The sequence below is a fragment of the Perissodus microlepis genome, chromosome 4 (assembly GCF_051167445.1).
Source record: "Perissodus microlepis isolate ML-2025 ecotype Zambia chromosome 4, ASM5116744v1, whole genome shotgun sequence".
NCBI lineage: Eukaryota > Metazoa > Chordata > Actinopteri > Cichliformes > Cichlidae > Perissodus > Perissodus microlepis.
This window is the reverse complement of record NC_140464.1, coordinates 11483267-11510597: the sequence shown is the minus strand read 5'-3', so window position 1 is coordinate 11510597 and position 27331 is coordinate 11483267. Positions and strand designations below refer to the sequence as shown.

Here is a 27331-nt window from a genome sequence, read left to right as displayed (position 1 = left end):
TTTGGGATTTAATATTGCAAGTGAAATTGGCATATATATGCATACATAAAGTTAATTGACTTTTAGGTACGCCTTAATACAGTGTGTGACACCACACACCAGGAACAAATCATTCCTTTAATACACTTAACTTACTCATGGGCAAGAATAGACTGTGGCTTTTTAGTAGCATGCACCCGCATACTTTGCACTTGGTCCAACAAATATAACATGGCACAGTCACTGAGGCGGTAACACCTTATTTATTTGTTTTATTTACAGTGTTTGTTTTATATATATATATATATATATATATATATATATATATATATATACATATATATATATATATACATCAATACGCCATCCCTGACATTTAAATGTGCGTGATTTTACCCGATATCAGTGAGGGAGAAAAAAAGCTTTAACCAATTACAATAGAACAAGCAGTTCTGGTGACGTAAGGGACTATCAATTTGTAAAGGTCGTGCACGAGATGAGCTTGGTCACCTGAAGGAATAATCCAGTTCTAGTATCTGGAAGCATGTGCTTTAAATGTAATGTGGCAGTGTAGTGAGGTTATCTATATCATTAGCTTTCGTTCCTGTTGTACTATATGGGCTGCTAATGGACCCACCCGCTAGCTCGCACTCTGTGGTGCTATGAGTTTAATGGTCAAGGCGACTCACACCACTCGCGCAGATAAGAACATCCCACGTACTCGCGCGACATCAACAACAATGGCAAACCGTAGTCTGTTTTGATAGGAGATTTCGGATTGGAGCTACATGATCTGAAACTCTATTAATCCCGTTTTGTTTTTTCTTGAATTGGTGGATTTTATTTTTAATACCCGCGTGTCCGTCCGTGCTTTTATTTTTTCGCTTTACATTTTTTCCGACAATGTGCGAGACGCTGTTGGCAAGCTCACACAGTCTGTGCATGTGTGTCCCTGCTGCTGCTTTTCTGCTGGGCTACAGCTACTAACCTAGCTGCTTTTCAGTCGGTGGTTAGCTAACTTTAGCCTGGCCGCGTTTATTGACTGGAGGGGGGAAAAGACAAACGAATGTAAAGCGTATTTGTATAGTCTGTTTTATGACAACAGCCCCCAATTATTTGCTGATCGTCACTGTCGGTACCGTAAGCGGTGTTGTATGATTTGTCGTAGAAAATACTTTGCTGGCTAGCTAATAGGCTAGCTATTTGTGTGTATTCTTCGACGGAGGAAAACGGCGAGTTTCCTTTGAAAGTATGGATGACCAGACCAGGATGATGACGGGTCTCACCGGACTAGGTGGACTAGCACAAGCCGATGTTGGTGACCCAGACTCGGTCAGAAAACAACAGTCCCTCGGTCAGCCTCAACAAGACATAGGGGATATCCTACAGCAAATAATGGCCATCACTGACGAAAGCCTGGACGAAGCACAGGCCAGGTAAGACAACCGAAGAGCCATTTTCCACACATGATAGCTAAGCTAAAGTGAGTTGTATGTCTTCGTTTTTAGGTTCATTTGTTTGTGTGAAACATTCACGTAAGGTAATGCGTAATTGCAACATTAATGCAACTTCACGTTACAGTGTATTTTGCAGCTAAAGCAGTAACGTTAAAGTACATTTAGAATATCTCTCGAATAGTCTCATTACAGTGTTGTAGTTTGTTAGAAGCTCTTTGTTACTTCAGATTGGCTTTTTTGTTTTGTTTTTTCAAACTGTAGTTTGTATACATGCCCATATGGTTAAAATAACGTTAGGGGGCTATCGTTAATCTTAACTGGGTAATCAATGAAGTATCAGATTTAAGAACTACCCCATTTCTGGGTCAGTCGTTGCCGTTTAAAACGCACACATAGACACTTTGGTGCAGCCTTACCTGTACTTTCGTTGTATGGAAAAATTGTTTTAAAATAACTTGAAATATACTTTGTAATAACTTTATATGTTTATATATAAAAACCCACTGCATCTTAGGAAAATTTATGAATCGATGGCGCAGAATTATCAAAAGTAAAAATGCTTTTTAAGATGGTGGATTTTTTCCAAGTTGCCATAGTTAAGTGTAATTGTGTCTTCTGGTTATGATGCCAAATCTTTTGTGCATTTTAAACATTACTATGCTAAATTAGATTAGAATAATTATCAGTATGTATCTGAAATGTTGTTTACATCAAATTAGTGTCAGTAAAATTGGGTATTGAAGTGCAAATGAGTGGATAAATTAAGGTAAAGGATTAGTCAATTTTACAGACTAGCCAAGTGCCGTCTGTGACAGCAATTACTCATTGAAATGATGCATCAAATGATGTTTGTGTTAGAGGTATCTTTTTAAGCATGATTCCTATAGAAATGGTGCGTTGCACTGAGTGACTGACCCACACTCATTTGCCATGTGGCTTGAGGAGCACAAGGTCAGTTTCAAAAGAAGCGTCAGTATTTCAACAATAGGCAATCGTCCACTGCAACACTGTGGCCACAGTGTGATGTGTCATTAGCTAGTGATTTTCCACCCAACATTTGACCACCTGGTTCTCTTAATTAATTCACTCCTCTTTCACTCCCTCCCTCCCTGGTGTTCATCCTTTTCATTGTGTGCTGGGTGCAATCAATTCTCCTATAATGTGTACGCGAGTGCAGCTGTCCGCAAATCGAGTTTCTATTAATGAGATGGTGGTGAGGGGGAGGGATGATGCTGTACTGGCAGCCTATGATCATTGGGATATTACCTTTCTTCACTAAAAGTTTGAAGACTTAATTGGGCTTCACTTCATTAATTCAAACATTTTTACATTCGTTTTTCCTTTTTAAGGTTTAATTTTTTTTCCCTTCCTACTTTGTTTCTTCAACTTAGAATTTTTGTTGAAATTTTAAAAAGGTTGAGTCATTCTCTGTAAGATAATGTCTAAAATGAGTATTTGTATTTAAAAGGCCAAATACAGTGTTGGAAATCATGTAACACAATTATTTTGAGGTGTTAACAGGGTTTTCTGAAAAATAAATTAAAGGTGTGGCTGCTTGCGGAAGTGCCAGAGGTGTCCCTGCCTGTGTGCTTGTATTGATCTAAACTCCTGCTAATAACAGTCTGGCGTTTCTGAGGATAAAACACCTTCAGAACCGTATGCTCAACATTAACTGACAGTCTTGCTTGCAGTTAGTCTGTATTTGTTTGGCTGTTTTCTATTTTACATCTCACGTAACAGACTAAAACATAATCAGATTCAGGCTAACACAGACCATGTTGATACACATAGATTTGTTAATACAAAGCAGATGCCATGGCTGTTATCAACATAATTCTTAACTTTGAAAAAGTTTGCCACCCACACATCTATCATTCCTTCAGTTATGATCCATTAATTACTGAGGGGGCTCGCATGTGATCATGACGTCCCTGTCATGCAGGGTGGCAGTGTGTTGGGATGGGGAGTGGCCAGGGCAGTGCAAGAACTCGGTGTTGCAGAGTACACTTCCTGCGCACCATCCACCCTCATCCTCTCACCCTGTCGCCATATGTTCAGATACTGGCCAGAGGAATCGCCGGCGCATTGGGGTGGATCAGACGACCCCACAGAGGGAGGGAGAGCAGGGGGGGGCATGGCAGGGGGTGGCCTGCCACTCAACTTCCAGCACAGGTCAGTACAGGACCGCATGAGCACCCCCTTCTCCCCCTCGTGCTCATACCCACCATGCTGAAGGCAGCCCTCCCCCCAACTCAAATCCAGCAGTGACTGAATTGGTGGATAAAATTACACATTTAGTGCTAGACACATACCTTACACATATAACAGCTTGCACAGTGGGTGCACTATTTTCTAGTCCCCTCATTAATACTGCAGTGAAGATTCACAACTGGAATTGGTGTTGAGGTCAGGTGTAGCCAAATCATATTCATATGTGGTTGTTTTGAATGTGTCATCAGTGATGTTGTATGGAAAGAAATGCTTTATTTCTTTATTATAAGGAGGATCATAATTCATTCTCATTATTAACAGACTTCATGTTGACTTTGCTGTTTATCACCTAAATTAACTGTATATTGCTCATGTAATTGCATATCAACATTGTTGCTATTTAAACCCATTTTTACTATAAATGGTAACTGTGGTGATTTGTGGAACTCCCCATTGAACACATCCAAATGGATTTATTAATTTATAGGGCAAATCTTTAAAAATACACAGGGTGCACAAATTTACAGCCATTATTCCAAGATAATTAAATATTGCAAGAGCACTGAGGGGGGCATTAAGAACACCTCCATGACCATCTCAACTTGATTAACAGGGCACAGTAGTCTATTGCATGCTTACTGTAATTAACATGTTTTTGTTAATTACAGATGCGTGGGGAAAAGAATACAAACTTTTGAACTATAGCTCCATATTCGCTCAGCAACTAACAGACTCACTCTTTCTGTACACTAATTGTACACTGCCAGTAAAAGAGTTTAGAAATGAAACAATGGTGTAAAGTCATTTAGGGTCGTAGTAGGATCAGGGCTTTTCTCCATCCTTGCAGTTTTTAATGAGCTGTATGGGTGTGTGTGTGGGTGCATGGATGTTTTTTGGCAGGAAATTCTGTTGCTGAGGTGTTTTGATTACATTGAAGTGTAGAAGTTTTGCCTTATCTCATTTAATTGCCGTTAGCCTGTCTGGCAATAAAGAGAATGCCTCTGATTAAATTAAAATTGCATTTTAATCCTAGTCATCTCTATCAACTCACTGTCTACTATCATGGAACAAGTATTTCTCTAAGAGGAAGAAATTAGATTAGTGTGTATTAACTCTGAAATCTGGTGCTCAGTAATGATGACCTTGAGGTTTGGCATCATTACCTGCCCCATAGTGCAAAGCATTCAAATGACAACATTACTCTTGCTAGTTCGGATTGATGCATCAGGAATGTTTTTTGCACCGACAAATGCATTTGGCTACTGAAAATGCCTTTAAACAATATGACTCTGTCCCGCTGAGTTGCATGGCATTCTTGAAATGCTCTATTCATAATACATACAGCTCCTCTACCTGTTTTATAGAGGAGGACATGGAATGACTTGAGATGGAGGTCTGTTTATTGTAATCCTCCTCGCTCTCTCCCCCTCTTATTCCCTCTTCTCTTTTACAGGAAGCATGCCCTGAACTGTCACAGAATGAAGCCAGCCCTCTTCAGTGTTCTCTGTGAGATCAAAGAGAAGACGGGTAAGTTTCTACTTCACTCCTTACTGTGTTCTCCACTCTGCACAAATTGTAGCAGTGTTGAGATATAGTGCATCTTTTCCAGATTCCCCAGCACCAAGTTATCGTTATAATGGTGCCACACACAACTGTATTGGTAGTATTTATTGTCAGGTATTAAACACACATTGTGTGTGTGTGTGTGTGTTATGTGTGCTTTAGTGTTGTATGTTCCGGCCTTGTATTTACAGTTTCTTCAACCTATTTTTGGCTACCGTCCAGACTTTGCTCTGACCAGCTGAAACTATTCTTAGTGGATTAGTGCCTTTGAAACTTGAGTCCTGCAGAACCTTTTGCAGAACATGCTAACAACTGTTATCTTACTTATTGGACTGTAACTTGGTTACCACGTTTCATCTGTGGCAACACAGTCGCAGTTTTACATTTTGGTAAGTTCCCAGATGATAAACATTTGGGACAAAAAATGGTCTCAGTTGATTTGATGTCAACAATGTTTGTTATATTAAGGCATGGAAAACACCTACAACTACTACTAGTACAAACCACTATATTGCGTTTAAATAATCAAACCTGTTCCAGATAGAAAGCTTATGCACAGCTGTTCAGAAGCTGGCAGATATGAAAAACTTCACAGGGGTTATTGCTTTACAGTCAAATTGTTATGCCGTTTCAGTACAAAGATTTTCTTCTCTACACCACTATATAAAAACTGCTACACCACACAGTGTAGGGTAATTGTATATTTGGAATAAATTGCTATGCATATAAATGCAGTACCCTTACCCAAACACAACATTAAAAAGCTACTACTGTGACACCATCTTAACAAATAATGCTGACTTTAAAATACACATAATCTGATGCAAATTATTACCTACGTATATGTGTATTCAAAGTAAACACGCTGCTTATTCTCATCTTGTTAGCTATTCCAGTCAGCTATCTGACAGATTTTAGTGTCGTTCAAAGGAGGAGGCCAGGGATGGATGGCAGATTGATGGTTATGTTAGTTTGAATGGTGTGGGTTTTCGAATCTTCTCCCCCTGACTCTCTCTGTCAGTTTCTCTCCCTTCGTGTGTTCTGTATGCTTTTCTCTCTGTCTCTGTCTTTGTGTATCTTTTAACTGTAAGCCTCTGTTGTTCAAATACAATTTGAAAATGCTGCACTGCTGCCTGTTGTGGCCCTCTGTCAATAATGTATTATTGCTCTCCAGTGATTGGAGAAAAGTAAAGGCTAGGCTTGAGTGAGTGGGGCAGGGTACACTGTTTCCCAGGCAACCAGTGGTCTTATTTACCCTAATGCCATTCACTTTGATTTTCACATTTAGTCTCCCTGCAAACTACAGAGAGGGTCTGTGAGTACTTGTACAGTAAACTGAGCAGAAAAACAGACCAAGGAATAAGGGTAGGTTAACAATAGACTAATGCTTGAGGTGAATATGGCAGCAAAGAGATATAGAGATCTGTGGCTTTGCCTGTACTCTGCTGGCCATCTGCCACAAAGTGCCCTCCTAACTGCACTGTGTACCTGCTTTGGCATTTCACTGCTACTCAGACCCCCTGTAGGCCCCATTGTCTGCCTCTGGAATGTGAATTGACTTCTCTTCATTGCAGCTTGTGAAAGACTCAGTCAGTAGTCCTTTAGTATCTCCACTGATTTTTCTACAGTGTTTTCTTGCTAACAAACATAGACTTGAGCTGGCACACCCACATACACACTCTGTCTCCCTTGCACATATACTCGCACACCAAAGAGGGATAAAAGCGAACTCAGTCTTGGGTCTACTCCTACTGCCTCGGTCTTGTCCTCTCCCCCTCCCGCTCTCTGCCTCGCTCCCATTCTTGAAAGAGAAGACTTGCTCTGAACTCGGGGCTTTGATATGGTAATGTAATGGTGGTGGTGGAGGAGGGGAGGTGGGGCATGGGGGATGGGAGGTGAATTCCTTTGAGTGCTGCAGTTGGTTAGATTGTTTTCATTGTAAAGGAAATGTTCTGCGCAAATGCCAGTATCCCCCACCCTCCCACCGCCACCACCCCAAAACACCCCTCATTTTCAACAGTGCATGCGTTGTCCTGAGCTCTCACATTAAACATGACCTCCGTCTGTGTGAAATTTGATTCTTGTTAATACTTTTTTAAAGATACACTTAAAAAAAAGAAATGAAAGCACTTGGAAAGAGACTAGAAATTATCAAAGTTGAGAACCAGTGGCTTTGCTTCAACTCAGTTCTGTTCCCCCTTGCTCTCATGGGTATTTGCTGTAAAAATAGCTCTTGGTGCAATGGGACAGCTTATGCCAAAATCTCTCACAAGCTACTGCAGTTCACTCTCAGAAGTTTTTTTTTCTTTTTCTTTTTTTTAAAATTCAGTTCGGGCATGTTTCAGGCATTTCTCCTCACTTTTATGCATTCCTTGTGCTTTACACATGACAACAGTGAATCTGTCACTCACTCTGTTTTGATAACCTTCTCAAGTCCCTGTTTTTCAAGCATGAACATTCACGTTGTTTATTTTTGGAAATGTTTTAAATGAAAACAAAAATAGAGTTTCAAGTGAAATTTGAGCTGTATAGTTTTTAGGCTTGGAGACAACACAGTGGTATAATGAGCCTCTCCCTCCTCCCACTCACTTGGACAAGTTCACACTCCAACACTTGCCACTCTTGTTGATAAGCTGTCTGATAAACAACTCTGTGGCATAGTGCCATGAGTTAGTTTGCCACCATTTATAAGCAGCTAACTACCATCCTACCTGGCTAAGACTGAAATTGTTGCCCCTAATTGATGTGAATCATATGTAAGTATCTATTATCAAATCTTATGGGCCATCAATTCTTTCAGCAACAACAAAAAGGATTTAACATCAAGTTTATTAGCCAGTGTGATGCTAACCTGAGCCGGTTACTTTGGTACGTGCCCAGTTGTGCCAGTATTCAAACAATGCGTTATGGGAACCGGTTAATTGGTGTTTGGCTCTGCCACATTTCCAATCCATTTTCCTGCACATTTTAAAAAAAAACAACAACAACAACTTTTTAGTCACTCCATTTTTAGAATAGAAGAGTCTTAATTTTCAGGCATTTTATAACTCATGCCCATGTTTATAATTATTGTTGTTGTTTCCAGAGCTCTTAAGGTATTTAATAAACTGTTAAAGTAGTTCATGCCTTATCTTTTACCTATAACTTATGACACACCAGTGCAGTGTTTGTGCCTCAGTCAGTCATCGGGCGAGAGTCCTTAATGAGTTCATTAATTAAATTATTACCTTCAGTTTATTTGCATTATTCAAGGTACTTCTTTGCATTACAATGTCATTTCACAATCCAAATGGACCCACTGACATATTAAGTGAATTACGACCTGTTTGTTGTTGTTGTAAAAACACTAAAACGACACGAGTAAATGTCGCACATAGTTGTTACACGTTTATTTGCTACCGGGCTAAACACCTTATAAACTTGAGAAATCTAACTTTAATTTTAAAAACTTTTTGTTTTGGACCTGGCCATGCATAAAATCTAACAACAGAATGTCACAAAGTGGTGTAATCAAGTTGGTAATATTCCCATTATTGTAAAGGAAAATCCCTTTTAGAACCACATGAATGATTTATATGTTTGTATTCTACAGACTGAGTACAGTTCTTCAAAGTCTAGTGAATGTCATGCCTCATTAAAGAGACTTAATTATTATTAGTTTTCAGAGAGCCCATTTTTGAACAGCCATAACATTTTATGTGTTGTTAGAAACCTGAGGGAAGCATTTCATTATTTTTTATGAGGAGAAGCATGCAATCTTTTAAACTCAAAAGCATTAAGAAGATAAGAAATTGATTGTGACTAAAATGTAATGTAGGTGAAACTACCAAATTTACATTTTCAGTTCTGTCATCTGTCCAATCTGAAAAGAGAATAGGTGAACTTCTTTCTCACTTGATCAAAAAAAAATCAGTGATTTCTCTTTTAAAAAGTCTGTTTCATAATTACATTCACTATGCATTAGTACAGGACTATTAGATGGGCTTTTCAGGAATCTGCTTTGATTTGTGTTGTCCTGCCACTCAATTGTTTTTTTTTCTTTGCCTGGCTCATTTGCAGAAAAGGATGAAAAAAGATAAGGGTGTGTGTTGAGGGGGTGCAGGAGCGATACAGGGAGATTGATGAGGCAGTAAGAGAAGGAGTAATTACTTGGTGTCCATTCCCCAAGCCAGATTGGCAGACGGCTAATATCACACAGACCCCTGGCCCTAACAGACACCCCCACCCCACACGCACATAGCCTAACTCTAACTGGGGAGTCAGAGCTCTCCAACCTTCAGCAGAGGCCTAATGGTGTGCGGGCCAATGGACTTCTCAGTGTATGTTTTCTTTTCTTTTTTCTTTTCCCCCTGAAGGCCCTTCTGACAGAGTTGTCACCAATGGGAGTGGTTTCTCTTTGGTGGAAATGAGAATTTTCTCTAGTGGATGTACCCGTTTTTTCTGGGTTGAGTGTGCTTTGTTGTTTTGTTTTAATAACACAATTTACACATTATGGCCAGAACAGTGGGTTTATTGGAAAAGTTGAGACCATTGGACAACACAGATCAAGCATTTCGCCAAATGCTTCGCTGTTAAGGCTACTATGTTTAGTTTGTTTTTGTTTGAAGCAAGGTAACCCGTAGAACTGTTACTGAAACGAAACACTTTAATTACTTACATATTGGTAACAGGCTGTGCTAGTTCCCAGAATCAGTTTTATGCCAAACAAGGTAACCCATCAGTGTTTGTTGAAGATCATTAACAGGGAAGTCTCCTACCTCTCATCTGCCCTCCCTCTCAGCATGCCTGCGCCTTACTTTTCTTTTAGGGTTTGCTCTTAAAGGAAGCCGGCATCTCTTTAATTAAAGATATGTAAATGTGGTCTCAGCTGGATTGCACTAGTTTGGTGGTGGTGGGGTGGGAGAGTGTCAGAGCCCAGTTCCTAATCCTGACTAATTAACAATTAATTACAATTGATGGGTGCCTTCCACCCCTCTGCAGCAGTGCTCATTGCTGTCCCAGACAGTATGTTTGTATATTTCACACCATGTCATAAATGCAGAGGAGAAATAGAAACATCAGGGCTGGTAGAGGGAGGGGGTATGCGTTCCACCCTAGATTAGCAATATGCATTGGGATGCTGCCTTCATTAGTGTAGATGGTTATTGTACCACTGTTGGTTAATGTATATTAAAGCCATATTCTGGGAACATGATTAGTATGCGCTTCAGTATCAGGTTGTAATGTAGACTAATCTTTGTGCGTGCAGGTTAACAGACTCAATCGATAGTGCTGTAAAACCCATTGCTATATTCTTATCGTGACCAGCCAAACATATTATAGGTACAGTGGTTTTGTTCCTCACAAGGGTGGAACTTTGAACCTGTTCAGACTAACCATGTAGCCTCACTTCGCTCTAGCACCATCTGACTGTGTCATAATGCTTGTTCACTTGTTATAAATGGGCACTGCTCTTCTGATCTATCGCTTAATTGCCACCTAATTTGCATAACAGTGCAAATTAACGACCTCTCAAATGAGCGTTCATTTTTCACAAAGTCTTTAGGAGCTCCTTAAGAGTCTGTGCTAATGAGCACAGGAGGCAGCTGGCCTGATGAGAGTTGACTGGGGAAAGATCCTAGCAGTGCTATAACAAGCCTCCTGCTTAGGTGCTCTTCGTCATCCTCCTCTTCCTCCTGTGACATTTAGAAAATTTTTCTTCCATGTCTGTCTTTTGTTATGTGCAGAAATGCATTGGACTCAGGATATATTAGAGATGTAATTACAGCTGCTCACTTGTGCTTAATATGCACTTTAAACATTACAGATTTTAGGTATTGTACCTTATTGCCAATAAAATGTTGTCTAGAAAAACATCTTGTATTATTCATTCCTATAACAGCTCGGTTTGGTTACAAACTGTGCTGGAAGTTTAATTCACGCTTTGTCAGATGACTAGCTGTGAGAAAATACCAGTATACCTACTGCATCTCACAGTCTGCTTGTTTAATGTCTGTGTTATCAGCATAAGCTTAAAGTAGAGATGGAACGCACATCCCTCCCCCTGAAATCATAAATATGTACAATAAACAATGTTTTGTGGTGATAGTTGGGTAACAAACCAGACTGACCTCAAAAATTTCGATTATTTCAGCTGTTCAGCATGCAAACATTTGAAGGACTGAAAATTTATCTCTGGATCTCTAAGCATGACTGCTCTGTTATGCCAAAAGTTGGTGAATAGTTGTAATCTTAGTTAGTTTACATGATTATCAATTGTTTTAACAAATTTAACAAAGGGATTCCTTGACCTTTATGCTGGTAGGGAGATGGCCAATTAATAACTCATTTGGACAGTGTTGAAATTGGAGTAAAACATGGAAATTTGGAGACCAAAGCAATTACAGACAACTGTTAATGATCCACAGATTCATCTGTAGAAACCTTGTAGATTATTTTTCTTCTTCTAAATAGATCTTTTTGATCTCTTCATAATCATTGGATTTTTGGGTAGGAACTAAAATGTACCAGGAAATGCTTGTGCTTGATTAATAACTCAAAACAAAATGATTGCATTGTGTTGAAAAGCCAAAAAAGCAATAGTTAGTCCCAATTTTCTTGTCTTCATAGTCGTTGGAAGCCATAACATTGATTACATTCAAATTTGTTACATTGTCCAGCTCTGATAGTTGATATTTCAGATTAAGATATATACAATATAAAATATTTTTTTTACGTTTGTAATTGTTGTCACGGAAATTAATTTCATTATTTACCTAAAATACAAATATAGATTTTAGAGAAAGAAAAGCATTGTTGATCTTTCATTAAGGGACAACACAATTGATATCCTTCAGTGTTTGTGTTGTATTTGTTGTTGTCCTTGTCCAAGCCTCTCTGTTTAGTTAATTAAGGGCTGATTGATGATGTGTTGGACTGAAGTGTTGTTTGCTAAAGGTGTGAATTCTCCAATTCGCACCTTAGTAAAACCACAGTGTTTACTTTAAATGCTTACCTCTCAGTGTGTGTTTGTGTCAGTGTGGGGGGCTGTGTGCTACAGGACTCTTGTAAACTACCCAAACAGATGCTGATTAGTGTGAGCTGCTTAAAGTATAAATGGACATATGGATTGGGCTCATTAAAGCCCCATTCAGACATGCACTCCTTTCTATTAATCTGATGGCATCTGAACGTGTCAGTTTCATGTCCGAAGGAGCACCCTGGTCAGTCTGTAAAAGTTGCAATCACAGTTTTGCTAGGGGCTTCTTGCAGAAAGCTTTTTCTTTTTTTCTTCTTCTTTTAAAATCTAAAAAGATTTTTAAAAATTGATTTTTCATTCCATAAAAACTTAAACTTTGTGCCAGCTGTTAGAGTAACAGAAGAAAACCTGCCATTCATTATTGAAGAAAACCTCATATTATTCTGTATTATATTTCTCACTTCAATGGTTTTAAAATGTAGTTTGTATATCTCTCTTTTTTTTCTTTTCTCTTTTCTTATCACCCACACAGAAACATATCTGCAGGTTGCATACACTTAGTTGATTGAACAAACTGAAATCACCATTTCTCTAATTTAAATCTCTTAGTTAAAAAAACAATCAGAGTTCAGGTTTAATGTTTGGAAAGCCAGGCCGTACCTGCTAGCATTTACTTATTTTTAATAGCTAAACTTTGGGTCTGAATGGGTGAGGTAAAGAGAGGATTTATACGCCTGTGTAAAATGTGTAGAAAAGTATAGGTATGTTGCAACTGTAACCTGATTTCACTTCCCTGGAAATGTAACTATACTCACCGCGTCCGCAGTTTGCACAGGTACAAATACTGGCAATGGCATTGGCCATTTGCCGAGGCTACGCCATAGGCTCTACGTAGCCAGGATAAATTAAGTGTAGCAAAACATATTTATGCATTGCTGGCAGCACAACAGGTTGTTGTATGCACAGCCTATGTTTTTAAGTTGTTCAGCTTCCTAAAAAACCTGATTGTTTTGGAGACGAATGGTTTTTATTAACATCTTAATGTTTTCACAACTTATATCTAGCCCTTTGTATTAGCTTCAAATGTAGTTAATTCCTTTTACTTAATCAATAATTTGATTTAAATCCAAACAGTTCACAATTCGTCAAAGAAGCCAATGGTGTGATGAATTTTGTTAATATGATCAAAAAGCCAAGTGTAAACTTTCAAACAAACTGGTAAGTTCAACTTCAGTATAAAATGCCAAGACTGAAATATTAATTGTAATAATATTGTTGTAAATAAATCAGGTAGAGCACACTTAATTGAGGAGTAGGTTCAGTTTTGGTCAAGTCTGGTTTTCTTTGGTCAAATATAGCCCTAGTTGCATTAAGCATATCCATGTCTTGTCCAAGGCTGTTGTGGGTTTATTTGAATTTAGTTGTGAAGAAATTTGAGGTAAGTGTAACATATGACCTAATGGGAAAAAATGCCATCACTTTAACATCACTCACTCAATTACAGGATTAATCCTGTATCTTAAAAAACTTAAAATTACTGAATAGTACAAAACGTTCCCTTTTTAGAAGAATAACTGAATATTTTTGTGTAAAACTACACTTTTCAGTTTTGTTTTTTATACATCGTCCATTTAGCATAAAACCCAGCAGGGAAGTGATTCATTTTTAATGCTAGTTTTACAGTTTGAGTGCCATATTTTTCAACCTGCCTAAGGCACAGTTTTGTTCACACAGGTCTTCTTTTTTCCTTTTTGAGCAACCCATATTTTTACCAAAATTGCATGGTAAATCAAAATGGTTCACACAGAGAAGAGGTTAGGTGTGAATATTGACATTAATCATTATAACCTATGGTTTTGTAATGAAATTGCTTTTGGCATCCAGGTAACTATTTGTCATATTGCATATATGGATCTGGATTTAATTAATAGAAAGTTTGCATTTCATTCCATGGTTTGAAAACTGATCTCTTAAATAGTACATTTCACTCTTTTTCTGCAGAATGAAAGTCAGACTCATCCAACAAAAGATAATTAGGAGTCTGTTCCAGTTTCATCAAACTTGCATTTACTGTACTGTTGTTTTTTAATAAATAATTTGTGGAAATCAAATCAGTCAACCTGGAGGGTTTTCAGCTGCCGTTTGGTGTCATGCGTAGTTCAAGAAGAAGTTTATTTTTCCCCAGAGGTTTTGTTTATTTTTCATCTGATAAAATAGTGAAAGAGTAGTTTAATAGATAGATTGGCCCCACTTCTTATTTCCCTTCACTGTATTTCTATTACGCGGGTGCTATTTTATCACTTGCAGTCAGTTTTAGTCTTTTATACATGGGTTTACCTATCTTAACACCAGAGCTGGTGCTGAGATTTGTTTCTGCATTTTTATAAGTCAAATTAGCATATTTATGTAGCAATTTTTTTTTCATTGTAAAAAAAAAAGAAAAGAAAAGTCTTTCTATGGGCCATTCTCTTTATCTGAATTCCGTATAATGAAAGGAAAAACTGATGTTTTCACAGTCCTATCTTTTTTTCCCTTTCTGGCTCCCTCGCTCTCTGGCACGTCTGTACTCTGGATTCTGTATATTTGTGGCCCCTGTCTCTTTCTCTCCCGCACACATATCTTCTCCTGTGACTCCTTTTTTCAATTCTCCTTGGTTCTCCTTCTACCCTCTCTCCTTACCTTTTTCCCCCTTTTTTCCCTTCTCTATCCTCCTCTCTCTCCCGCTCCCTTGCTCTCTCCCAGTGAAAGGCTGAGAATACCCAAGGGAGCTGATGCAATTAAAATGCTAATCCTGTCTGTCTACAGAGAGAGGGAGAAGGAGGGGGGGGGCTGACAGCATGAGGGATTGCGGCTCACATGGAGAACTCGACTGAAATGGAGAACAGGGGGGTGGGGGGGGGGGGCCACTGGGGGAGGTGTGTGTGTGGGGAGGGGGGTGCGCTGAAAGGGAGGGGGGAGGGGATGTGTGTTGGGGAGACGGAGTGAAAAAGGGGATGCTAGCGAGGGAAAAGACAGACAAGGATAAAGCTTGTGCTGTGAGCTGAGCAATGATATACTGATTACGTTTAAGCCTTATCTATGCCTATGTGTGGAAGGCATTACAGTTAATGTACAGCACTATACTACTGGTTAGGTTGTTCACCCTTACCTGCAGCACTTCATATATTGTGTTGTCTGCAAAGCACACCATTTCCACATTGGCTGTGCAGAAATGAGAATGATTATGTATGCAGTGAAAGCCCAGCTGGATACCCTGAATATTTCATAGTATGTGTTGCTCGCTTCGTCTCTCAATACCACACCGCCCAGCTTGGCTGGTAACGTGTGCATAATAGTGTGATTTCTAAGGTCTTTGAATGCAGCGTATGGGCCTTAAGCAGTCTTACTATTTTTTTTTTAAAGGTGAATTTAAGTATTATTACTTATAGCACTGCTGAGTTTTAGCTTCTCGGTAATAGACCCAGTCGGGTATTGGGATACATTTGATCAAATGGAAACACTGTTTAGGTTCTAATATGCAGCCAGCTTTCAGATCTGAAGACTCTTTGTTGTTTCTAGTTTTCACGAGTTGTATTGGTAGCTTCGGAGTCAAGGACTTTTTAAATTATTCTTTAAAAAGTCTTTATATGTGTCTGTGTCATATGGTTCTCTTCTGCGTGGTATCTTAACTCATCTTAACAGATGCTATAATACCACTAGACCACTAGACTGTGCATGAGTGTGATTCTGGATAATCACAGCTTAATTGGAGTAATTAGGGGAATGTAGGGGCATTAGGCTACAGCTGGGGGGCCATAATGAGTGGGGGCAAAAGGGAGGGGGAAAGAGGTGAGAAGCTTCAAGAGCCACAGTTGCCCTCTTAACTGTAGGTCAGTTGTACATCTCTGTAAATGGGCTGTAAAGAACAAAGCATAACTACACGTAGTTATGTAGTTATAATCGGCATACATAAAACTTAGGCAACACTAATAATTGCGTAACCATTAATATATTGGATACAAAAAAGATCTTGCCATTGATATGCAATTTGGATATATTTCACACAGCTAAAAATTGTACAGATCTTTTGTGAATTACAGAAAAGAAAGGAAAAAGAGGAGGGAAAGAGATGGGCGAATCAGGGTCATTAGTTCAGGCGGCTGGGTCTGCTGCATTCCTGAGCCCTGAGATGGGGGAGCAGCAGAGCAGGAATGTGCCTTGGAGAGAGAAGAGACCTAAGCAGAGGGAAAAGAAAAAGGCAAGAAGGAACAAGAAATAAAAAAGTGAAGGGTAGGAAATGGGGAAAGTTGGACACTTGACTACTTACGGCCTTGTAAAATGGTGGAACAGACTCATTTATCAAAAAGAAGTTATGAAAAAGAAAAAAACTCATTTGCTCCATTGCACTTGGAAAATTTAAGCAAAACTGTTTTTGTCCTCATTTCTTCACATCTGTTACCCTACACTACAGCTCCAGTCATTTGTTAGCTTTGACTTCTCCACAGCTGCGGAAAACTTGTTTTTCATTGCGACCCTTAAGGACTCCAAGTAAAGACTCACAGGTCTCATAAGAACTGAACTTTGATACACTGACAAACTAGAATAATCCTTAAGGAAGACAAGTGCCTAATGCCACTCAGTTTCCACAGAGATTAATCTCATCATCCATACTCGTAGAATCTGTCTCCCTTAAAATCCCTGTTAACTTTGTCTGTTTCCAATTTTTTCTTTTTTTATTCCCTTTAGTCTCAAGTTACAAAGATCAACATAAACGTGGTTACAGTACTGGTTTTATATGTGACTATGAATCAGTATTTGCAATCATAATGTAAATATGACCTTAAAAGTATTTATTTTACTATTGTGCAAAAGCTTAGGTGTGTTAGATTATTAGTAGTAGGGAGGGGGGGGGGGGGCATCATAATTCCTTAGTTGTTTTTTTTTTGATGTCCTTAAATGGCTTGATTTCTGTGACCAACAGTCAGAATATTCACTTTAAAGTGATGGGAAACAGAAAATGTATTTTTTTTTTTTTTTAAATCATTTATGGTCAAAAGATTAAAAGAGAAAAAATTGCTGTCAGAATTTTTTTCTTTCCTTTTAAAGTCAAATAGGCATTCATAGCTATTTTTTAAATTCAGTCTTTTAATCACAGCAATAAAAAAACGATTCTTTAATTCATGCATTGTTATTAATATAATGTATAAGATTTCCCAAAAAATGTAACAGTTTGTAAAGTTTCTACTCTTACTTTTTGAAGTTGAATGATTGAGAGACAAAAAAAAAAGGGGCAAGTGAAATTGAATTTAGTTAAGTGTTAAAAGCTCCAGGCTCTGAAGAAAAGATGGTTGTCTGGAGTTAAAACTTTTCTGTAACAAAGGTGTCTTTAAAGGAGTATGTGTTTGTGCACATGTGTGAGGGGGAGAGAGAGATGAGAGCATGGCTGCAGGCTGACAGAGGTCCTGGTATAATACAGTGGTGGAGAGCAGCGACTGATAACTATACTTATGGCCACTGGGGCTCATAGTGACAGCACATGCACTCCTATTACTGGTCCCATGCCTCATGCCCTTATCTCTGGCAGTGTGCCACTGAGGGACCACACTGCCCTCTGCTGTTGGTTTAGAGGAAGTTCAGGCTTATTGAGAATTCAGTCAGGCATTCATAGCAATGACTCAGGGGAGAAACTTGTGACTGGGTTTTGACAGTACTCCACTTCTTTGAATTTTAGCAGTGATTTATTGTCTTTCTGTGCATTCCTATAAGCCACAGCAGTATACCTTTGCTTGGAAAATTGTATGGTCTGTCTTTTTGTGTGTGTGTGTGTGTGTGTGTGTGTGTGTGTGTGTGTGGGGGGTTTTTTGTTTTGTTTTTTTTAACCAACAGGTTTTCTTAGATCTAGATGAGTAGTTTAGCAGGTGTTTTCTCAGACAGTTAAATGCTAACCTTATCTGCCTAAATCACGTTGTCTCTCTTTTTTCCAGTTCTGAGTATACGAGGTGTGCAGGAGGAGGACCCCCCAGATCCTCAGATCATGCGGCTGGACAATATGTTGCTAGCGGAGGGTGTGTCAGGACCAGAAAAGGGCGGCGGATCGGCTGCAGCGGCTGCAGCTGCAGCGGCAGCCGGAGGCTCCCCCACCGACAGCAGCATCGAACACTCTGACTACAGAGCCAAGCTTGCCCAGATCCGCCAGATATATCATTCCGAGCTGGAGAAGTATGAGCAGGTTTGTGCTGAATGCACATCGGGGACATGCATATGTGACACATTCCTTGCTTGTACGCAAAAACATTTTGGCAACCCTTGACCGTAAGATGAAAAGTGACTTTGTTTGTTGTTTGGTCAAACACAAGATAACTGAAAAACAAGATACATTTGTGAAACTGCTCAACAGGGCTAGTGATGTGTAATAGACAAAAAGTATAATGGACAAAAGAAGTGTCCAGTTTATTTTCTAGTGTATGGGGAAATTATATATTTTAGGTCCACATGGAAAAAAATGTACAGGAATTAAAACGGGAACAAAGTATCTAATGTTTGTTTTAAACGAATGTATTTGTTTAATAATTTCTATTATCAGATGCTATATTGTTATTCAGAGTAGTCTGAAAGCAGATGCTTCAAAACGATCCCACTGGCACTGGGCAGAATTTGCTTTGTCCTTCTTTTGACAATAGTATTCAACTGCTCTCTCTCCCTTCCTCTCTCTTTGTTCCAGGCCTGTAGTGAGTTCACCAACCATGTAATGAACCTGCTGAGAGAGCAGTCTCGCACACGGCCCATCTCTCCCAAGGAGATTGAGCGCATGGTGGCCATAATCCACCGCAAGTTCAGCTCCATTCAGATGCAGCTCAAACAGAGCACCTGTGAGGCTGTGATGATTTTGCGCTCACGCTTCCTTGATGCCAGGTCTGTCTGTGTGGGTCTACATGATATGTTTATTGTCTGTGTGTTGACTGGCTGGTAACCTTCCTGTGGGCAGAAATGATCTGAGCACTTAGAAATGATTGTTTTATCAGATGCACATTCCAAAGATACTGGTCATTATCTCGCTGTCTCTCTTTCTCTGTCTCTCAGACGTAAGCGGCGTAACTTTAACAAGCAAGCTACAGAGGTGCTGAACGAGTATTTCTACTCCCACCTTTCTAATCCTTATCCAAGTGAGGAAGCCAAGGAGGAACTTGCCAAGAAGTGTGGGATCACTGTGTCTCAGGTGAGTTGCCAACATAACTGTTATCCGGTATAGAGTAGAGATATAGTTGTTAAATCCAGGATTTTAGTCAGTGTCTGTACTTTATTTTTTAAAACCCCTTCCTTTTTTTTAATATAAGTAAAATAAGACTGAATAACTAAACAATTGTGGGGTGGGGGTGCCAACAGATCAGATGCACGGCAGATAAAATAAATGCAAATGACATCTGTCTGGTCCTCAGGTCTCTAATTGGTTTGGCAACAAGAGAATACGCTACAAGAAGAATATTGGTAAGTTTCAGGAGGAAGCGAACCTCTACGCAGTTAAAACAGCGGTGGATGCGGCCAATGTGTCGGCGCAGGCCAGCCAGGCTAATTCTCCGGCAACGCCCAACTCAGGTACCGCATGCTCCATTTCTTCTACCCACATAGGCTTCACCTTTCTTGTTAACAAGCTTCTCTTCCTTTGTATAAGCTTTTGTTCTTGCATAACTGCACCACAGGATGAGTGTATAGTGGACTGGCATAATGGTTCACAGGAAAATCCACAATGCAAACTGCAAATAAGCTCTCACTCAGCTACCACGCTAAGTGTTTGTAGTTCTCTGAAATGATCTCATAGAAAGAAGGATGTATGCTGGTACATATTACATTAGTTATAATAATCAGTATTGAGGCAGTAACATAGTATGCACTTTTACATTCTGAAACAGAAAATTGCGTGTACCATCTGGAAAATTTGGGCACATACCTTCAGCTTGTTTATTTTTCTAGAGAACCTTGCTTATCCAAATATTTTACAAGAAACTATATGCTTATATTTTCTGAGCAGTTCCTTCACCAATCTGTTTAAGTAATTATATTTTGTCATTCAAACATAAATTACCTTTTAATGGAATGAGCCACAGTACTTACAGGATATTATGCTCTGTAAGCAATATCGAAATGACATAATGCATTATGTTATGCATTATGTCATTATGTCATAATGCATTATTACCCCAGTTGCTGTATTTTTTTATAGTTGTTTTGTATTTTTTAATTGTATGTTCTATATGTAGATATGGGACTGCATCCATACACACGTGTAAAATGTAGTTAGTACATTTCGTAACTCTAGTAGTGGCAGCACTAAACTGTAGCTTATAAAATGCGGCTCTGAGAGCTCACAAAATTTTATGTGCAAGATTCTCAAGTAATATCTACAGTCTGTCATTGTGACTTTGTGTATTCAGACCTGTGCTATGTTGAATGTTTTACTTCATAGTTAATGTACGTACAGAGATCCTGACATTATAATACTTACATTGCGACTTTAAATTTAAAGTTACAGGGATGTAGAGCATATTAGAAAGGATACTTGATTTTGTTGATACACTGACACAAATGGTCCCCCATAATTAATTTGTTTTTTTTCTTGAACTGTTTTTGCAGTGGTCTACAAAAATCTTTAAACTTATATATGCAAGCAGCTTAAGTCGACCTTTTTAGGTAGAGGTTCTGGTTCATTTAATCGTTTCCCTTCTTGGGGCTTCTGTATACTGGAACATACATTTTCCTTTTGAATTTTAGCTTCTTGGCTTAATTTCATCTTAATTTCATCTAATAAGACCCAGACCCAGAATAAATGCAGCTGTCTGTGTCATCATTTCCAGAGCTTTAAATTTCAGGCCATCCGGACTAAAACGCAATCCTGGAGTTTTCACATTGAAACTGAGTCGGCTACATTTTCAAAAGGCCCCGTTGTAGTGGTGTGGAAATACCGGTTTAGTGCAGGCGTTACACATGGAGATAACAAAACCGACTTATTTCAAAACAAAAAGGTATTTGTGTTGATGTTTTGCTGTTTCACAAGTTAGTGGACACTGAAGCATATGCTGCGCAGAATCTTCCTTTAGGTTTTATAAATATGAGAAAATAGTAACAATGACCCTGATTTTCAAAGCGTTGTCCCTGAGCAATGGTAACCTTTTGAGTCCATTACAACGTGGTGAGGCTGATTGGCTATTGGATATACATTGCCTGCAGGGTCACCAGGGTCATTCAGCTTATCTCACACAAGCGACACCTACCTTGGCCTACGTTCCCTCAACGGGGAGGGTCTCAACATCGCCCCCTCTCTACAGGTATGCACTGAGGACAGCTGTGGAGTTGGCAGTTGCCCTCAATGCTGTTAACCTAGCCACCCCACTTCCCCGATATCTTCCCTTAGGCTAGCTCCTTTTGACCTCTCCTCATATCCTCCCCTTGTCTTTATCACCACTGACTCCTGCTCCACACAGACCTATGTAGAGGAAACCTTGAGGAGCATTTGCCTTTACTCATGAGAAATGTAGGTAATGTAGTTTGTGTCACATGTTCAGCAAGCATAGGACCCGGTTCAGTATGGAAACATCTGTGTGGGGTTATCAGGGTTCTTCACAAAGTTGTCTTCATGCAGCTGGTATATTCCTACAAACCAGGTCTGGGGATTGATCCTGTAGTCCCTCTGGTTAATCATCTGTTTCTCTATGTCTAGGTTGTCCTATATTTCCAAGTGTGTCACAGTATCCTGCCTTTTTCAGTCCTTGTTTTTCCCCAAGTGTTCCAAAAATCCCGCGTCTTTATATAAAACCCATTTCCAAAAACACTGGGTCACTGTGTAAAATGTAAACAAAACAGAATGCAGATATCAGCAGATAATTTAAGCCTTATATTTAATTGAGAATTGTACAAAACCAGCAAGCCAGATGCTGAAACAGAGACACAGGGCATGTTTGTGACTATTGCATCACCTCTTCTCCAGTTACTGTGATTTTGAAAAGGAATTGTTTACCCATTTTTGCTTGCTTTAGTATTTCAGTTGCTCAACATTTCAGGGTGTTCTTTATTTTACTTTTTTGTTTGTTCTCTGCCAGATATTTTCAATGGGTAACAGATCTGGATTGCGGGCAGGGCAGGTCAGCATCTGGACTCTTTTATTATGGAGCCAAGCTGTAGTAATTCATGCACAATGTGGCTTGGCACCGTCTTTCCAAAATAAGCAAGGCTTTCCTTGAAAAGGATGTTGCTTAGATCGAAGCACATGTTGCTCCAAACATGCACATATCCTGTTATGGGACCTGTTGCCAATTAAATTTATTGGTTTGTGGTTTTCTTGTCATTTTACTGCATTTTGTTACCACGTGTCAATAAAAATCCAAATGTATGTGCTATGTAATCTTCATTCAACTTTCACTTGTATAGAATTTTAGTTATTGCAAATCATTGCATTCTGTTTTATTTGCATTTTATACAGAATCCTAGCATTTGGAAAAGGTGTTGAATTCATAGGAGTAATGTGCACCATACTCACGTAGATGCAGAAGAGATTTTATTAAAGTGAATTGTTCTTGTTACTTGTCTGTGAAAAGAATTGTCATTTTGTTGTTTTGGATGGATCCACAGATTTCTTCTGTTAAGCACCAGTATAAGAAGAGGTAAAGCACTGCATTTTGGCTTCAGCTGCAGTCTTTCATTCAGACCATAAGTGGTTTAATGGAGAGTCATGAAGCTGATTGGTGAGCTGCAAATTTTAGTGCTCGCACTGAAACAGGATAGTAGATGAGCTGTATTTTTGAGTAGTGCAGTCTGGCTCTGATGCCTACAGGAGAGGTTTGTGGATGCTGTAACTTCACTGGTCAGTCTGTGGAAAAAATATTTGTCTAATTGTGCGTGTGTGTTTTAAATGTTTTGTCTCTGACAGGTGGATACCCTGCACCCTGCTACACACCTGACGGGCGGCTATGAGGAGTTGTCAGGTAGTGGCCTCTACACCCCTCATCGCCTGGATGTGAGTACCAACTTAAACTCCTCATGTGGTGTAGCTGATCAATAGGTATTTGGGATGCCAGAATACTGCTCTGTACAGTGCTCTTAAAGTATAGAACATTTTAATTGTGTTGAAATTGTCAACTTTTTAAAGGTTGAAAGGTTAAAGGTTGAAATCCAAGCACTTTCGCTGAGTTTCAGTTCATTTTGCTTTTGACTTGGTTACTTAAGAAAATGACTAAATATATGAATGTAAGAAGAAAATAAACTTTGCTTCATGCAGGAAAAGTAACAGCAGAGAAAGAGAAATTTTGCTGTGCCCTCCAGTTTAAATTAAATGTGGGGTTGTATGTGCCAGAATTTATTGATTTTTGCAAATGTGTGTGTGGAGAGTTCTTTTCAGTTTTGAACTTGTACATAAACTAAATGTTTTACAAATCAGTGTGTTCTGTTTTGATGTTGTGCACCTATTGTTTTTTTTAGAAACAGGTTGGTAACTTTACTTCTATTACTTCAGTAATACCCACTGCAAGTTAAAACATGCTAAAACATGAGTTACTGTAAACATGTTCTGGAGTTACGCATCTGGATTTGAGCACCTTCACTTAGTACATTCAGAAAACCAGGGAGAAGCAGTACTGTGTTTTAACAAAGTGGTTCCCTATTATTTGAACCATTTTGTCTTGCGGATGCATCCTTTGATTCCTTTGATCACAAATGTAGCTGATTAAGACTGTTATTTATTAAAACCTCCCTTCTCATGTAGAATCCTTCCTCTGTTGCTTTTTGCAGGCTAACAGCTGGCAGGACACCACCAACCTCCCCTCGGTTACCTCCCCTCCCGGTCCTCCTGGCAGTGTCCACTCCGACACCTCCAACTGATCTGCTGGCTCTTCCTGCCATCACTTCAGTCCCACCGCAGTTTGCTCTGACTACCATCTTCAGTCCCTCTTTTTTTTTTTTTTTTTTTTTTTTTTTCCTCTCTTCACTACTTTCTTGTCTCTCTACTCAACTAGATGGCCACACAAGGCTTTATTTGCATTTCATAAACACACTGTGCTGGAACACAGGACAGCCGAACAGTAGCTAGGAGGACTTCTCCATCCAGCTCTTCTGAATTCAGCTCTACCCTAATACTCAACGCTTCGTAACTCAGATTTGAAAGGGGGTTGGAGTTTACTAAGGCTGAGAAAACATGTTCTGTTAAGGACATTTCTGAAGACCACTCACCCAGCTGTGTAGATGATCATGATGTCTGTACATTATGTGTATATGCACGTTAACTTCACACAGTACTTACACAGTTTGTTCACGTGCTGTTGACCTCTGCACTTAACCCTTTGCTTTGGAAAACTGTGTGTGATTGCCTGTATCTCTTGAAGCCTTGGCATTTGACAGCCAAACTGTTGATACGGATCACCAGGGAGCTCTGCTCACCTTGCTCGTACCAAAGTGCTGCCCCAGTAGTCGTCAACACATCTCTTCCTCCAAGATCACCCTCTGCCAACTCAATACAAGAGACTACTGTATCTTCCGGTCCTTATAGCTTGATGTGTTTCATTCTGTTGGAGATTTCAAAGACCCTTCCACAACATACACTTTGCAACTTTACAGTCGTTTTCATAGTGAGCTGACATAAAAGATGTGTCAAGCACAAAAGTTAGCATCCTTGTTATGGGTGTCTCTACCTGTAAAAGGGTAGTTAAGGGGATCACTGTTCTAAACCAGGCAGGACAAGTGATAATAGGGCTGATGAGAAGAGGAGGAAAGGGCAGAGCGAGGACAACATCTTTGGTTGAGTGGATGTAACTAATAGCCCTTTTTGTTGCTAACCAATAGAGGGTGTTGGTAGATGGCTTGTAGACTTTCTTGCTTTCTGTCCACTAGTTTATTTGATTGTAGGCTATTTTCTAATGCTGTTTCACCAAGAATGCACCAGCCACCACCAAAAATTTGCTCAATAAAGCATCTAAATGACGATAAAAGAAGGGTGGAAAGATTTTGGGGCATTGATGTGTTATTGGGACAAAACGTGTCATGAATTTAGAAACGTGACTGTCTTCCATGCATGTAGGACTTCTAGGCGTGATATTGTTTTCATTTAACCTTCCGAGTTTTTAGCTTCATTTTTATTAACAAAAAATAAAGGGTATAATTATTACAGTCAGACCAAAAAGGAAAAAAGTGCATCATGTATTGCTATGATGTGTGTGTCTCTGTGTGGGCGTGTGTACAGTGTTCTTGGGATGTCTTAGTCAAAATGGCTGGTGCCCTCTGACCTTTGTAAACATAGAGACTGGGTGCTTCCACCAGCCGATCACACACCAGATGGGGTTCAGCTGAGATCTCCCCCCAATCTTGAAACATTTAAGCTTGTGAGCCCGAGGCAACACACTACAACCTTCTGTTGTACCAAAACCAAAAATATCAAGTTCAGTAATGTAATAATGCTACTCTGTGTCTCTAAAGTTGGTGCACAGCCACCTTCTCAGTTTGAGGAGAGGAGGGAATTATATTTGTATCTGTGTCTCTCTGTGTGGTGTTGTCATGCCTCAGTTGATTTGATTTTTGGGGCTTTTCGTTGTGGGGCGAGTAGTGTCGTATCACACTTGTAATTTGATTGTGAGCATAGAAGGAATGCTCTCCTTTTTACCCATCTTTTAATACCTTCTGGTAAAACTACAATTATTTTATCTTTAGTTCTATGGCCAATTGGGCAAGGGCTTCTCTCTCTCCTCTGTTACCAAAAAAGAGGCAGTCCTGGGTGTAGCAAAACTCTTAACCCACATTTCAGACAACCCTGCAACATTTTGGGTGATTTCATTGTTTGGAACTATTTTATACATTAGCTATTATGTGAATAACAAAGCATTTTTGATAGTAAGGTAAAGCCTTATGAAGATTTAAGTGTCAGTCAAGACTTTGTTGAAGCATATGTTACAGAACAAAACTTGAGCTTGAACGCTGATCACATGTGATATCCCTGAGTACTCGTTTTGTTACTCATTGCAGTTCATATGACTGTATCTTATAATGTTATTGCCACACCAAATTATCACGCCCCCGCCTTTTTCTACCTGTTGTAATGGATGTCACTGTACAGTTTGTGTAATGTTTCAGTAATTTTTTTTTTCTTTTTTTCGTATATAAGTTTTGATGTTTGGTTGAAATGCTTGTTTATTTTTGGCCTTTGTATCACAGGATTCACAATAACTATCAGTTTAAAATATTATTTAGGTCTTTTGTTACATACTTGGGTTGAAATGTATGCTATACAAATGTAATTGTATTTGGTGCTGTGGAAAGATAACTGTATGAATTGAGGTTATAAACATTTTATTTCATGTATTGATTTATGGATCCACTTCCTTTCTTAATCTCCTCCAAGTTTCCTCAGTTATACAGTCACTTTTCCAAATATTCCCCAATTCTGGTGTGAAATTTTTACCTTCTCAAAACATTCCAAGAAACAGAAAATTGCAGTTTAAATACAAAATTGGTTCTTCTGAGCTGTAATAAGCCTCTCAGTTATATCTAAAATGTAGATACCTGTAATTTCATTATTAATAAAAACAAAAAAATACAGACAGCAAATTTGCAAACAGGAGTCAATGCTTTTCAGGCTTTTTGTTAGGAAAAAATTGTTTTACATTTAATCTGAAGATCTGTTTTTGTGTGCCACACCATAAACAGTGAATATAGCCTAAATACAGTTGTCCAAATCCCATAATGTTGATACATACACTGTATGTCTCCTTGACACATTTCAGCCTTATGATTGTTTGGATTCTGTAAGTGACTAAATGACTTCCACAGCACCAAATGGCTTCTTAACCCTTTGATTTCTTTGATTTTTATTAGTCAATTTGTATCTCCCTTCTTTCCCTTGTATTTACCCCTCTCTCTACCTCTGTCTTTCCATTTCTCTTGTATATAACCCCCACTGTTTTCAGACTTGTGAGTCTGTATGAACTCCTTTTATACCTCAACTTTAGAATTGTTCTAGAAAGAGTAAAACAAAAAGGAAGAATATGACAAATTGTAGTGTTCTTATTAGAAAATTAATAAAATGATTTAGTGTGATTTTTTTTTTCCCCTTCAGTATCTGATTTCAGATTTTAGAAGTGTTTCATTTTATAATTTGTCACAAATGCTCTTGTGATAGTCAAATGTAATAAAAGGAGAGATTGCACCATCTGAT

At 39.0% G+C, this 27331-nt stretch overlaps 1 protein-coding gene across 4 annotated transcripts; it reads left to right on the top strand.

The window, feature by feature from the left end:
* The first annotated feature begins 451 nt into the window (after positions 1-451).
* Positions 452-27330, top strand: pbx4 (pre-B-cell leukemia transcription factor 4). 4 transcript variants are annotated; one of them, XM_084925683.1, is made up of 10 exons: positions 452-1415; positions 3495-3608; positions 5101-5174; positions 18132-18376; positions 18869-19059; positions 19228-19363; positions 19584-19740; positions 21370-21467; positions 23066-23152; positions 23923-27330. In XM_084925683.1, the coding sequence occupies exons 1-10, from the start codon at positions 1231-1233 to the stop codon at positions 24010-24012; spliced, it is 1377 nt and encodes a 458-aa protein (XP_084781809.1). In that variant the 5' UTR covers positions 452-1230; the 3' UTR covers positions 24013-27330. The 4 variants fall into 4 exon arrangements, with proteins under 4 accessions (XP_084781809.1, XP_084781810.1, XP_084781807.1 ...); XM_084925684.1 differs by lacking the exon at positions 3495-3608 and having other exon boundaries at positions 455-1415; positions 21379-21467; XM_084925681.1 differs by lacking the exon at positions 21370-21467 and having other exon boundaries at positions 455-1415.
* The last annotated feature ends 1 nt before the right edge of the window (position 27331 follows it).

Coding starts and splice junctions, on each gene's coding strand:
- pbx4 (XM_084925683.1), top strand. CDS start 1,231: ATGGATGACCAGACCAGGATGATGACGGGTCTCACCGGACTAGGTGGA. Junction 5,175..18,131: donor TGAGATCAAAGAGAAGACGG/GTAAGTTTCTAC, acceptor TCTTTTTTCCAG/TTCTGAGTATACGAGGTGTG. Junction 21,468..23,065: donor ACATCGCCCCCTCTCTACAG/GTATGCACTGAG, acceptor TGTCTCTGACAG/GTGGATACCCTGCACCCTGC.